This window comes from Labeo rohita, chromosome 9 (assembly GCF_022985175.1).
Source record: "Labeo rohita strain BAU-BD-2019 chromosome 9, IGBB_LRoh.1.0, whole genome shotgun sequence".
NCBI classification, from domain to species: Eukaryota; Metazoa; Chordata; class Actinopteri; order Cypriniformes; family Cyprinidae; genus Labeo; species Labeo rohita.
This window is the reverse complement of record NC_066877.1, coordinates 33,089,554-33,104,855: the sequence shown is the minus strand read 5'-3', so window position 1 is coordinate 33,104,855 and position 15,302 is coordinate 33,089,554. Positions and strand designations below refer to the sequence as shown.

The following is a 15,302-nucleotide window of genomic DNA, read 5'->3' as shown; positions in this document are numbered from 1 at the left end:
AAGATATTTTGTAAATTTCCTACCGTAAATATATCAAACCTTAACTTTTGATTGGTCATATGCATTGCTAAGATCTTAATTTGGACAACTTTAAAGGCGATTTTCTCAATGTTTAGATTTTTTTTTGCACCCTCAGATTTTCAAATAGTTGTATCTCAGCCAAATATCGTCCTTTCCTTGGAAAGCTTATTTATTTTTAAAAAATTAAACCTTATGACTGGTGTTGTGGTTCAGGGTCACACATATGCATTTTAGGGTTAAATTAAATGTATAAAAAGTATTATGCATCATCAAAATGTAATTTATAAAGGATAGAACTGTTAAGTCTGATGTCTGTAATGTGATTAATACTTTTCCATTGGTTAAAAGGCCCAATTATCATTTGGAAAGTTTCTGTTAAAATTCACTCCAAGAGAATGTTGTTAAAGAAATTAGGTTCACAAAATTGCCTCTCAAGTGAAGAATGATTTCCCAGCCACCTAAAAGAGGCTTAAATATCAAAGAAAACATTTACGTTGGACGTTCAGAACTGGAGTTCCCAATTTTTCCGTTCTCAAACTAGTTGTCAGAAGCGTTGAACTTGCTCTGCTGCTTGCATGTCAGTGTCGTCTTTTTGCCTCATTCACAGGTTTGATAGGCGGTGATGTTACGCAAAGGGTGTGTGACAGGTGAAGCTTTGTTTCTCACGCTCTGAGTGCCGGCTTCGCCTTAAAAGAATGACATTCCTCCGCAGGCTCCTGCGCAGACGCCTGCATCCATGGAAGCTGGCCATAGTGGCGTTGGTGTTTGTGACATTCCTGTTTTTGATGCAGCGAGAGGTGGTCAGTCAGAGCCCCCAGGATGAACCCTGGCTCAAAGGGATTGTGGAGAAACGGGACGGCGTTCTTGAGATGGTCATGGGTGCCGTGAATAACTTCCGGGACGCTATGCCGAAGATGCAGATAAAAGCTCCGGTGAGGAAGCAGGAAAGCCAGGGCAGTCCGGCATGTTTACCCGGATACTACACGGCCGCTGAGCTCCGACCGGTCCTGGAAAGACCACCGCAAAACCCCAGTGCCCCGGGGGCTTCTGGGAAGGCTTTTCACACTGACAATCTGAGCTCGTCGGAGCAAAAAGAAAAGGAGAGGGGAGATGAGAAGCACTGCTTTAATTTATACGCCAGTGATCGGATCTCGCTAAGCAGAGACCTCGGCCCCGATACGAGACCTCCAGAGTATGTACTACTAGTATGCACCTTAAGACACTTCTACAGACACATTAAAGAAATAGCTCACCCAAAAAATGAAAATCAGGTGGAAATGTACTCACCCTCAGGCCATCAAAGATGTAGATGGGTTTGTTTGTTCACTGGAACACATTTGGATAAATTCAGCGTTGCATCACTTGCTCAACAGTGGATCTGTAGTGAATGGGTGCCATTAGAATGAGAGTTCAAACAGCTGATTAAAACATCACAATAATCTGCAAGCAATCCACACCACTCCAGTACATCAATTAACATCTTATGAAAAGCTGTGTGTTTGTAAGAAACAAATCCATCAAGATGTTTTAACATTAAACCGTTGTTCCGGCTAAAATACAAGTCCTCTATCCATAATATTGCTTTCTCCAGTGAAATGCTATTTTGTCTGAATCAGGAGAGAAATATGCACAGATCAAGCACTGTTTACAAGCAAAAACAGTCCATAAATATGTGGGTGGACAACAGGGGATAGACTTTTTCACTGGAGGAAACATTATTTTAAATTATGGACTCTATTTTGGCCAGAAGTGATGGTTTATGGTTTTATGATGCTTTTATGATGGATTTGTTTCTTACAAACAAGCAGCTTTTGGCTTTTCATGATGTTAACTGATGGACTGGAGTGGTGTGGATTACTTGTGGATTATTGTGAGGTTTTTATCAGCTGTTTGGACTGCCATTCTGACGGCACCCATTCACATCCAATGGCGAGCAAGTCTAATGCTAAATTTCTCCAAATTTTTTCTGATGAAGAAACTCATCTGCATCTAGGATTGCCAGAGGGTGAGTAGATTTTAAGCAAATTTTTCATCTTAAGGTGTGTGTTTTTATTTGAATGCAGTATCCGTTTCTTTCACTTTTAAATATTCAGGGTTTCCAAAGAAATATTAAGGAAATTTAAAATTGCATTTAAAAAAATCCATGGTCATAGAAATTTATGATGTCACTACACATTTTTCAAATTATGCTTAGCTTTTAATGCTTTAATCTGATGAATATTGCACTCTGTGAGCTGCATTTATGAAACATGAGCAAAGCAGGCATGCATTTAGTTTAATGGAACTATTTATGTAAGAATTAAATTGCAATTAAGTAATCATTAGTCATAAAGTGTGGGCACCCTTTAAAAGCTGAAAGAAAAAATGTATCTATAAATACAGTCGGGCTGCAAAACGATTAGTTGTGATTAATCGATTCAAAAAAGTTTATGCTTGCATACTGTATGTGTGTGTACTGTGCATATTATGTATATATAAATACGCACACGTATGTATATATTTTAAAAAAAAATGTATTTATTAATATCAATACTGTATGTTATTGTATGTTAATACTTGCATATAATTCATATTATATATAAATATAAATGTTTTACATTTAAAGCTAACATTTTTCCTTAATATATACGTGTGTGTATTTATATATATATATATATATATATATATATATATATATATACATATTAAATATACACAGTACACACACACATAGTATGTCAACATAAACTTTTATTTTGAAACTATTGATTACAACATCATTTTGCAGCCCTGTATTGTATGTAAACACTTGTATATAATTCATATTATGTATAGATATAAATATTGTACATATAATTCTAACATATTTTTCCTTAATATACACATGAATGTATGTGTATTTATACATGCATATAAATATACACAGTACACACACGTAGTATGTAAACATAAACTTTTATTTTGAATCAGTTAATCGCGAATAATCGTTTTGCAGCCCTAAAATATATTAGTATATTAGTATATCACAATAGTGTGATCTGCTGTTTTTGCTAATTCGCCTTCTGATGTGGGTTATGCAAGTCTTTTTTTTTTGTTTTTTTTTTACAAAAACTCAATCCAAAACCAACCAAAAATAACATGAGGAGACCACCTTTTAGATCAAAATGGTAGTAAAACTAAATTGGCAGCAGAGAATAACACACAAATACAATAACGTCCAAACTACTGGACTGAGACTTGCATTTTTCTCATTTAAAACACTTTCAATATCTGACCTCATGATGTTTTTAGAGTTTATGTGACGTATGTAGTGTAGAATCTGGAGGATTTTTGAAAGGATTTTGAAAATGTAACAAAGTTTGTGTTCATAGAATTTAGAGGACAATCTGTTTATCCGCAGCATAATCAGTGACTCCATGAAACTACAGACTAGCTTTTGTCCTCAGACGCGTTATTTAAACATGTCTACGCAGTTATTGCTACTAATTACAGACTGAGACAAAGATGAGCTTTTTTCTCTAATTAAACATGTTTGTTCTTGTCCTTATTGCTTTAGTGGGTGATAAACACAAAACCAGTTATACAAAGTGTCGCACAACACACAATTAGTCTGCAAAATCAAATTCAGACGAGGCCTGGTTGACACAGCCACAACAATTGTCTTGATATTTATGCATTTAGTCTAAACAATCTTAGAAGGGTGATTGTGTTTCATTGTCAATTCAACCAAACAGTTATTATAGCCAAATAAATTCAGTTTTTTTATTGCAAGAAGTAAAATGCAATAAAATATTTATACGCTATACACACACTTCATGTAAACAAAAACTTTTATTTTGGATGCGATTACTCGCGATTTGACAGCCCTGCAATTTATTTTATTTTATTTATTTTATAATTTATATCATTGTTCTACTCTTATAGTTTTTAGTGTGCTTTAGGTTTTATTTATATACTTGCATTTGCATGTTCATTTTAAAAGTTTAATATTTGGTGTTAAAGTATTAGTAATGTTTTTGTCATTTTCTTTATTTCTATGATGCATTTTTGTCTTAGTTTTAGTTATTTTAGTACAAAAAATGGTAACACTTTACAGTAAGGTTCATTAGTTAACATTAGATGCATGAACTAAGAATGAACAATACTTCAGCATTTATTAATCATAGTTAATGTTAATTTCAGCATTTACTAATGCATTATTAAAATCACAAGTTGTGTTTGTTAAAAGTAGTAATACACTGTGAACTAACATGAACAAACAATGAAAGACTGCATTTTTATTAACTAACATTAACAAAGATTAATACATAGTGTAATAAATGTATTGGTTATTGTTCATGTTAGTTAATACATGAACTAATGTTAACAAATGACACCTAGTTCTAAAGTTACCAAAAAAAAATTAACAAATACATCTTTTGACTTCAGTAATGTTTTAATAAATGCTGAAATGAACATTAACTAACAAAACCTTTGTAAAATGTTACCTTTACTTTATTTTATTTTATTTTATATTATGTTATTTTATTTTTCAGTTAATGTTTATTTTATTTCAAGTAACTATTTATTATTTATTTATTTATTTATTTATTTTTTAAGGTTTTAGTCTTTAGCAAACTTAATGGCCAAACAGGGCCAGTATCTTAAGTTCTAAAGTTACCAAAAAAAAAGAACAAATACACCTTTTGACTTCAATAATGTATTAATAAATGCTGAAATTAACATTAACTAACAAAACCTTTGTAAAATGGTACCATTATTTTATTTTATTTTTTCAGTTAATGTTTATTTTATTTCAAGTCACAATTTTTTTTTTTTTTTTTTTTTTTTTTTTTAGGTTTTAGTTTTAGTCCTTAGCAAACTCAATAGCCGAACAGGGCCAATATCTTGCACAGCCCTAATCTAGACATTTCACAGACATCTGTTGAATAAAACATCCTCCCCTTTCCCTTCATTTCTCTGTCTGTCTCTCTTTTCCCCTCACAGATGCATCGAACAGACATTCAGACGCTGTCCACCCCTGCCGACCACAAGTGTAATCATCGTCTTCCACAACGAGGCATGGAGCACGTTACTGCGGACCGTCTACAGCGTCCTGCACACCTCCCCTGCTCTGCTCCTCAAAGAAATCATCCTCGTGGACGACGCCAGCGCTGACGGTAAACTCACCTCTAGCGCGTAGCCCCACCAGACCGTCCGTGTGTTTTAACGGGCGTCCGGTTTCACTCAAGCAGCCTGTTTTACTGAATTCTTGTAGGCCTGCTGACACCCGGCGCTCGTGAAGCAGGTTACTACAGGAAACAGAGCTGTTTGGGAATGTTCTCAGAGGAGTTTTGCTCAGCCGGTGAAGGGGGTCTGAGGTATAGAGGCCTATCAGCGGACTCTTAAAAAACAGATCTTTGACAGGTGGATGAAGAAATGCATAGAAGAAAATGAGCATTAGAACATTGGTTCCCAATTGGTTTTGCTTCAGAAGCCATGTTTAACATTAGAGATCAAGTTGCAACTCAAAACAGCACCAAAATAGCTTGGTAAAGCCAAAATGTCTTTAAAAATGTGAAATTTGGTGGTGCCAAAAGTTTATTGCTGAGACTTTACAATAAGGTTCCAAAACAAAGATGAATAACTACTCTAACAAACTGTAAGTTGATGCATTAACTTATATTAACTTTTATTATATTAACTAATAGGACCTTATTGTAATTGTTTAAATTTCAGAAATATGCATATGCATACAATTTTTCTAAACCAACTAAAGTTTCTCAGCGGTTAAACCATAGAGTGATCATCACACAATTGCATGTGGCCATGTCTCTTTTTTGTCACCTTTTGTGGTTTTGTTTATGGTTTTTAAGGTTGAGGTTGTGTTGCACGACCTGCCAATGTCATTTGACTAACTTTGACTGAATGGCAAATGAGCTGGCACCAAATTATTACAGAGTTTGATCAGGCGTAAAATTGACATCAACAACAAAAGACAAACTACCAGTCAAAAGATTTTGAACAGTAAAATTTGTAATGTTTTTTAAACGTTTCTTCTGCTCACCAAGCCTGCATTTATTTGATCCAAAGTGCAAAATCCACATTTTTGAAATATTTGTACTATTTAAAATATACCTGTTTTCTATTTGAATATATTGTAAAATATAATTTATTCCTGTGATCAAAGCTGAATTTTCAGCAACATTACACCAGTCTTCAGTGTCACATGATCCTTTAGAAATCATTCCAATATGCTCATTTGCTCTTCAAGAAACGTTTTTATTATTATTATTATTATTATTATTATTATTATCAATATTTAAAACGTATTCTTTGATAAATAGCTTTATCTGAAATAAAAAGGTTTTGTAACATTATACACTATACCATTCAAAAGGTTGGAGAGGTTTTTTGGAAGAGAAATTATAGAAGTTAATACTTTTTCTTGCATGCATTAAATTGATTGAAAGTGATGACAAAGACATTTAAACTGTCTCAAAAGATTTATATTTCAGATAAATGTTGTTCTTCTGAACTTTCTATTCATTAAAGAAACCTGAAAAAATTATGCTCAGCTGTTTTCACCATAATAATAATACATGTTTTTTGAGCAGCAAATCAGAATATTTCTGATTTCTGAAGGATCATGTGACTGGAGTAATAATGCTACAAATTCAACTTGAAATCACAGGAATAAATTACATTTTAAATTATAATCAAATAGAAAGCAGTTATTTATAAATAGTAAGAGTATAAATAGTAAAAATATTTCTAAAATGTTCTGTTTTGCTGTACTTTGGAACAAATAAATGTAGGCTTGGTGAGCAGAAGAGAACATTAAAAATCTTACTGTTTAAAAACTTTTGACTGGTAGTTTATGAAGCATTGTTTTTCTCTGTCTTAAATGTCAATTTTTTTTTTTTTTTAAAGAAGTATGTTATGCTCACCAAGGCTGTGTTTATTTGATCAATAAAACAGTAATATTATAAAATATTATTACAATTTAAACTAGCTGTTTTCTATGTGAATATATTTTAAAATGTAATTTATTCCTGTAATGCAAAGCTGATTTTTTTTTAGCATCATTACTCCAGTCTTCACTGACACATGATCCTTCAGAAATCATTCTAATATGCTGATTTGATGCTCAAAAAGCATTTGTTATTATTATCAATGTCAAATGCAGGTATGTTGCTTAATATTTTTGTGGAAACCATGATACTTTTTAAAAATTATTTTTGACATTTGATGAATAGAAATTTCAAAAGAACAGCATGTGAAATAGATATCTTTTGTAACTATAAATGTATTCACTGTCACTTTTAATGCATCAATTTAATGCATCCTTGCATCCTTAAATATTTTTTTCAAATAATTGCAGGCTTAGTGAGCAGAAGAGGCCTCTTTAAAAACATTAAAAATCTTACTATTCAAAAACTTGACTGGTAGTGTCTATAGTTAGTTGCATTTGATTATTTTCATTTAGCATTGTTTTCACCCTATTGAACAGAGCAGAAGAGAACTGCTATCCATTTTGGGTTGAGAACCACTGCACTAGATCTCACCTATCCGTTCCCCTGGTAGAATCACGCAGGCACTGAACTTTCTCTCTTGGCCGCTCGCCACGCGAGAAACGAAAGCCAGGGAATTGGCTTTCAACTATTCTTTTACGCTCCCTCTTCTTTTAATTACACTCTCCGTCTCTTTCTTTCTCAAGCAATTCCAGCTTCCGCTGAGAAAAACCAGTCTTGTGTGTGTGTGTAGGTCCCCACCCTCGGAGGCAGCCAAAACCTATAGGACGTCCCGCTGCGCTGCTGTGAATCATTTCAGCTGGTTTCAGCAGGCTTAGTGTTGCACCTTTATTCTTAAATAATTCTGAAGAGGATAATACATATTATGTGATATCATAAATCACAGTGTCTGGACTGGGAAAGCCACTCTTAAACTGCAGCTTCCCAAGCGACTCATAATTTAAAGTAGTTAAACGGTCAAGAAACCCTCCCTGCTGATTAAAAAACTTCTTTGACCAGCCTAAAGTGGTTAGGCTGGCCAGTTATAATGGTTTATGATGGCTTTTCAGGAGACCAGCTTAAAGACCAGCAAGCACACAGTTTACCAAAAATGATATTTTTAAGTTGTTTTAAACCTGTACGTGTTTCTTTCAGCTGTTGAACACAAAAGAAGAATGTGGGTAACCAAATAGCTGATGGTCCCCATTGATATTCCATAGTATGGAAAAAAATACAGTGGCTACCGTCAACTGTTTGTTTACCAACATTCTTCAAAATACATGAAGACTTTTCTAGAGATTCAAATAAGTGTTTTTAAAGTTTCAAATGTTGCACTGCTCTGTCCAACCCATTTGAACCAAAACTGATTTCAGTTCAGTTTAGTGCTGTTAGTTGTGCATAAGCACACTGTACTTTGAAGTTACAGTAGGCATTACTATTTTTAGCTAGTTACTCCTCAGTTCTGTATAATATATAATAATATACCAAAGTGCTGGTCAGTGGCTTTGCCCTGAGGGCTGCTGGGAAGCTGCAGGATCATGAAAGGAGATATTTATGCTTAATGAATACGTACACACCCATATCTACTAGATTAAAGGTGCTGCTTGAGCTTTGTCCTGTTCCTTTGCTAAATGAGTATTATTATGTCTTTTATCTCAGCGCACTAAATTTAAAACGTACTCTGACAGAATACCGAATCGGTTTGAAGGCAAAACATTACATTTAATGATACACCTTTTTAAATGTAACATTTTGGGAAGAAGTTGGAAGAGCACCGACTGGCATAATTATAGAAGCGAAATAAATCTGGAATGTGTTCCAAAAGCTATTAAGCGGCCTTGCTGCATACTAACTACATAGGCAGCTGCCTTCTAAGGGAACATCGAAAGTGAAGTGATTCTACTGCTGCTGTTCAAAAGTATGGGTTCCGTAAGATATTTTAATGCTTTTAAAAAAGTCTTTTATGCTTATCAAGGCTGCTTTATTTGATCAAAAATACAGTGGAAATTTTGAAATATTTTTGCAGTTTAAAATAACTGTTTTCTATATGAATATATTTTAAAATATAATTTATTCCTGTGATGCAACGCTGAATTTTCAGCTTTATTACTCCAATCCAGGGGGGATTATGGAAATTGATACTTTTATTCAGCAAAGAAACCTAAAGAAATTCAGCTCAGCTGTATAATAATAATAATAATAATAATAATAATAATAAATGTATTTTGTAATAATAATAATAAATATTACAATGATTTCTGAAGGATCATGTGACTGGAGTAATGATGCTAAAAATTAGCTTTAAAATCACAGGAATAAATTACATTTTAAAATATATTCAAATACAAAACAGTTATTTTAAATAGTGAAAATATTTACATTTTTTACTCTTTTTGCTGTACTTTGGATCAAATAAATGCAGGCTTGGTGAGCAAAAGAGACTTCTTTAAAAACATTAAAAATCTTACTGTTGAAAAACCTTTGACTGGTAGTGTATGTAAAATAAATCTGGAATGTGTTCCAAAACCTACTGACCAACCTTGTTGTATACTAATTACATAGACAGCTGCCTTTTTAGGGAACATCCAAACTGTAGTGACTCTACATATGCTTGATATTTAGCCTAGAAGTACATGAATAAGTGTATCACACACGCACATATTAAATATATGCTGCTGTTCAAAAGTATGGGGTCTGTACGATATTTTAATGTTTCTTAAAATCTCTTATGTGCATCAAGGCTGCTTTATTTGATTAAAAAAACTGTGAAAATTGTGAAATATTTTTGCAGTTTAAAATAACTGTTTTGTAATTGAATATATTTTAAAATGTAATTTAGTCCTTTGATCAAATCTGGATTTTCAGCATCATTACTCCAGTCTTAAGTGTCACATGATCCTTCAGAAATCATTCTAATATGATGAAATATTATCATCAGTAATGAAAATACTATTACTATTTTTGTGGAAACCATGATGCATTTTTGATTAATAGAAAGTAAAAAAAAAAAAAAAAAATCCTTCTCTACTGTCCTTTCAAATATAGGCAAATAAAGGCAAAAAAAGCTGTTAAAAGAATATATTTTTTAATTTTCAAAAATAAATGTATTTTTTTAATTAAATGTTTTGCTTGTAAACTATAATCATTATTATTATTATTGTTATTATTATTATTATTATTAATGTATATTTATAAAATGTGTATGGCAAAAGGCTAAAATAAAAACAAAACAACAATATTAATAATAAAAATACTACTAATAATATTTATTATAAAGTATTTTTAAATGGTTTTAAATAAATTAGTATTTATTATTTTATTTACTAAAATGCATTATTAAATGTAAATGTATTTTTCATTATTTAATTTATTTTTTACGTATTATTATTGTTTTTTTAATCAATTATTTAAATAAAGCCTTACTGAGATAATTTACTACTTACAGTGCCCTCCACTAATATTGGCACCCTTGGTAAATATGAGCAAAGGTGGCTGTAAGAATAAATCTGCATTGTTTATCCTTTTAATCTTTCGTTCAAAAAATTCACAATATTCTAACCTATCATTTAAGTAAAACCATGGAAAGCAGGGGGAAAATCTCTTTATGAAATAAATGTTTTTCTGTAGTTCATGTTGACCACAATTATTGGCACCCAATTATTGCAATGTCCTTTATTCAAGATAACAGCTCTGTGTTTTCTTCTTTAATGCCTGAAGAGTTTGGAGAACACCTGACAAACTCTTCAGATCCTTTAGTTTCCCAGCTCCATGCTGGTGCTTCTTCTCTTCAGTTCACCTCACGCATTTTCTATAGGGTCAGGTCAGGCAACTGGGACGGCCACGGCAGAACCTTCATTTTATGCTCAGTGACACATTTTTGTGTTGATTTTGATGTTTGATTTGGATCACTGTCCTGATGGAAGATCCAACCACAGCTCATTATAGAACTTCTAACAGATGCAGTCAGGTTTACATTTTTTATCTGTTGGTATTTGCTAAAATCCATGATGCCATGTATCTGAACAAGTTGTCCAGGACCTCTGGCAGGAAAATAAGCCCACAACATTAAAGATCCAGCAGTATATTTAACCGTGGGCATGGGGTACTTTTTGTACCAAACCTATCTTGAGTGTTTGCTGCCAGAAAGCTCTTTTTTTTAGTTTCATCTGACCACAGAAGCCATTCCCATTTGAAATTCAAGTTGTGTCTGACAACTGAATATGCTGGAGTTTGTTTTTGGATGAGCAAGGAAGATTTTTCTTAAACCCCTCCTGAACAACATGTGGTGACGTAGGGACTGTTTGAATTTTTTTTTTTTTTTTTTAAGTCTTTTGGCCCCAAGACTCAGCTAATCTCTGCAGTTCTCCTACTGTGATCCTTGGAGAGTCTTTGGACACTTAAACTCTCCTCCTCACCATGCATTAGGACGATATAGAGACACTTTTCCAGGCAGATTTGTAACATCTTTAGTTGATTGGAATTCTTAATTATTGTCCTAATGATGGAAATTGGGATTTTCAATGCTTCAGCTCTTTTCTTACAGCCACTTTCTATTTTGTGAAGCTCAACAATCTTGTTCTGCACATCAGAACTGTATTATTTGGTTTTATTCCTTGTGATGGATGATTAAGGAAATTTGGCCTTTGTGCTCCTCATATTTATAATCCTGTGAAACAGGAAGTTATTGCTGGAAAATATCATACTCCTAGTCATTCTAGTGTGCTAAATGAATGCAAATATGAATGGGAATATACTTCAGAGATATTTTACTCATTATAATTTCTAAGGGTGCCAATAATTATGCCCAACATGCATATGAGAAAAACATTTATTTCATAATGTAAGTTTCCCCCCACTTTTAATTGTTTTACTTCAATGAAAGGTTAGCATTTTGTGAATTTTTTTGAATGTAAGGTCATAAAGATAAACAAAGCAGATTTATTTCCATAGCCGTCTTTGCTCATATTTACCAAGGGTGCCAATATTAGTGGAGGGCACTGTATATTATTATATCTGTATATTTTATTAATACTTTTTATTAGTTACATAAATAATGAAACTGCCACCTTACAGTTGTGTTTTCTCCAATACAAATTGGTTTTGCTTGCATTTGTTTTTTACTGTAAATGTTTTTACTGTCACTTTTTTTTTTATCAGTTTAATGCACCTTGCTGAATACAATTTTTTTGCCCAAAAAACCTAACCCTAAAATTTTAAATATGTATAATAGCCATTTGACTCATTTCATCCCTAGTCTGGATGGATTTTTTTAATGTATTCTAAAGTTCCCTTCTCCATGAAAGAATTTAAATTTAGCGAATTATTGATTGTAAAGTGCACAAACACTTAGTTTTGTCATTTCTGTTTCTCACAGAGCGACTAAAGGATGAACTGGACGAATATCTGAAACAGCTGCACATCGTTCGCGTGGTCCGTCAGCCAGAGCGAAAAGGCCTGATCACTGCGCGGCTCCTTGGGGCCTCCGTGGCCACGGGTGAAACGCTCACCTTCCTGGATGCCCACTGTGAGTCATACAAGCGGCTTGCCATTTATAAAATGCAGATCACTCCCACTCAAATGTGTTGGATTTACATTAATAGGGCTTGTCTCTTAATAAAAACACACTCTTTATAACAAGCCTGTGGTCAGTTGGAGCTGCTCTGCGCTGGAAAAAATCTGATGCTTTTTAATTCCGTCTGCGTTTAGGCTTGTTAAACATTCATGATGTTTTTTAGAAAGTGTTTGTGTCCTGCGCTGGTGTGGTTAACTCAGAGACGGTCAGCCAGAATGCAGAAATTGATTTAAAGCACAGTTTTATTTATTCAACACGTCTGTGTTTATGCATCAGGGTGTTTGTACTGTAAGTACGTTGAAGTAAATGAGAGTAAGAGGTGATGGTAGCCTAAGGGCAGAACGTACTTGAAGATGCAATTCCTGCTTGCTTTGTTTAGGTGAATGTTTCAACGGATGGCTTGAGCCGCTGCTGGCCAGGATAGCGGAGAACTCCACCGCCGTAGTGAGTCCTGACATCACCACCATCGACCTGAACACGTTTGAGTTCATGAAACCCTCACCGTATGGACAGCATCATAACCGGGGGAATTTCGACTGGGGCCTTTCCTTCGGGTGGGAGACTCTTCCGGATCACGAGAAACGGAGACGCAAAGATGAGACGTACCCTATTCTGTAAGGAAACACTCAGGATTAAACTGCCATGCCATTGCTTACATCACCATTTAAAAGTTTAGGGTTTTTAATGTTTTAAAAATCCCTTTTGCTAACTGAGGCTGTATTTATGTGTTAAAAAATCTAGTAAAAATTGTACAAATTTTGTTCGTATCTCCTCCTAGAGCTTTAAAGCTACAACCACCAAACTCGGTCCAGACCTTCAGACTGGTCTGAAGTTAGTTGCTATGTATTTTCTTACTGATCCGGCTTACGGTTTTCGAAAACCAGACTATCAAAACCATCAAAAATCTCATAGACTTTCATTGAGGGGGTGAAAACTTTTGTACAGTGGGTTTTATGTTGCATTTAAACTGTTCATTGCTACAGCAAAGCCTAACAACTCCCTACTGGAAGAAAAAAACAGCAAAACCAGCCTAAGCTGATTGGCTGCTTTGGCTGGACTCCCAGGCTGGTTTTAAAGTGGTTTAAAGTGGTTTTGACCACTTTTTTTGCTGGTCAGGCTGGTCTTAGCTGGTCGAGCTGTTAAAAGACCAACCAAGCTTAAACCAGCTAAGAGTAGACAACCAGTCTAGGCTCGTTTTAGCTGGTTTATAGCTGGTTTTACTGAATCAACTGGTTTTAGCTGGTTTAAACATGCTAATCATGTTAGCAACATGCTAATCATGCTAGCAACATGCTAGCAACATGCTAGTAACTTGCTTATCATGTTAGCAACATGTTAGTAACATGTTAATCATGCTAGCAACATGTTAGTAACATGTTAATCATGCTAGAAACATGCTAGGCATGGTAAAAAAAAAATGCTAGCAACACGCTAATCGTGCTAAAACATGTTAGCTACATGCTAGTAACATGCTAATCATGTTAGACTCATGCTAGCAACATGCTAGTCATGATAGAATAATGGTAGCAACATGCTAGTAACTTGCTAATGATGTTAGAAACATGATATAATCTTGTTAGAAATGGCTAGTAACATGTTAGAATCATGCTGCCAAATGCTAGTCATGCTTGAATCATGCTAGCAACATGTTAGTCATGCTAGAATCATGCTAACATGTTAATAACTTGCTAATCATGCTAACAACATGCAGTAACTTGTTAACCATGCTACTAACATTCTATTAACTTGCTAATCTTTTAGAAACATGCTAGCTAAATGCTAGTAACTTGTTGATCATGTTGAATATGTTAACTTGTTAACTTGCTAATCATGCTATAAACATGCTAGCAACATGTTTTTAATTTGCTAACCATGTTAAGAACAGGATAGTAACCTGCTAATCATGCTAGTAACATGTTAGTCATGCTTGAATCATGCTAACATGTTAATAACTTGCTAAACATGCTAACAAAATGCTAGTAACTTGCTAACCATGCTACTAACATTGTAATAACTTGCTAATCATGCTATAAACATGCTAGCAACATGTTTTTAATTTGCTAACCATGTTAAGAACATGATAGTAACCTGCTAATCATGCTTGTAACATGTTAGTCATGTTAAAATCATGCTAACATATTAGTAATTTGCTAATCATGATAACAACATGCTAGTAACTTGTTAACCATGCTACTAACATTTTATTAACTTGCTAATCATGTTAGAAAGATGCTAGCTAAATGTTAGTAACTTGTTGACATGCTACCAACATGCTAGTAACCTGCTAATCATGCTAGTAACATGTTAGTCATGCTTGAATCATGTTAATAACTTGCTAATCATGCTAACAAAATGCTAGTGACTTGCTAACCATGCTAACAACATGCTAGTAACCTGCTAATCATGGTAGTAACGTGCTAGTAACATGGTAGTCATGTTGGAATCATGCTAACATGTTAATAACTTGCTAATCATGCTAACAACATGTTAGTAACTTGCTAACCATGCTACTAACATTCTATTAACATGCTAATCATGCTATAAACATGCTAGCAACATGCTTTTAACTTGTTAACCAGGTTAGCGGCATGCTAGTAACCTGCTAATCGTGCTAGTAACATGCTAGTAACTTGCTAATCATGCTAGAAACATGTTAGTAACTTGCTAATCATGCTAACAACATGCTAGTAACTTGCTAGCCATGCTACTAACATAATATTAATTTGATAATCATGTTA

General features: G+C 33.9%; 1 protein-coding gene across 1 annotated transcript in view; it reads left to right on the top strand.

The window, feature by feature from the left end:
• Positions 1–15,302, top strand: part of galnt3 (UDP-N-acetyl-alpha-D-galactosamine:polypeptide N-acetylgalactosaminyltransferase 3 (GalNAc-T3)) — a 28,408-nt gene that overhangs the window by 2,167 nt on the left and 10,939 nt on the right. The window contains exons 3-6 of the mRNA XM_051119199.1: positions 629–1,213; positions 4,987–5,159; positions 12,367–12,516; positions 12,944–13,178. Of these exons, the coding sequence (XP_050975156.1) occupies positions 717–1,213; positions 4,987–5,159; positions 12,367–12,516; positions 12,944–13,178 (1,055 nt within the window). The 5' untranslated portion in view covers positions 629–716. The remainder of the gene's footprint in view (positions 1–628; positions 1,214–4,986; positions 5,160–12,366; positions 12,517–12,943; positions 13,179–15,302) is intronic.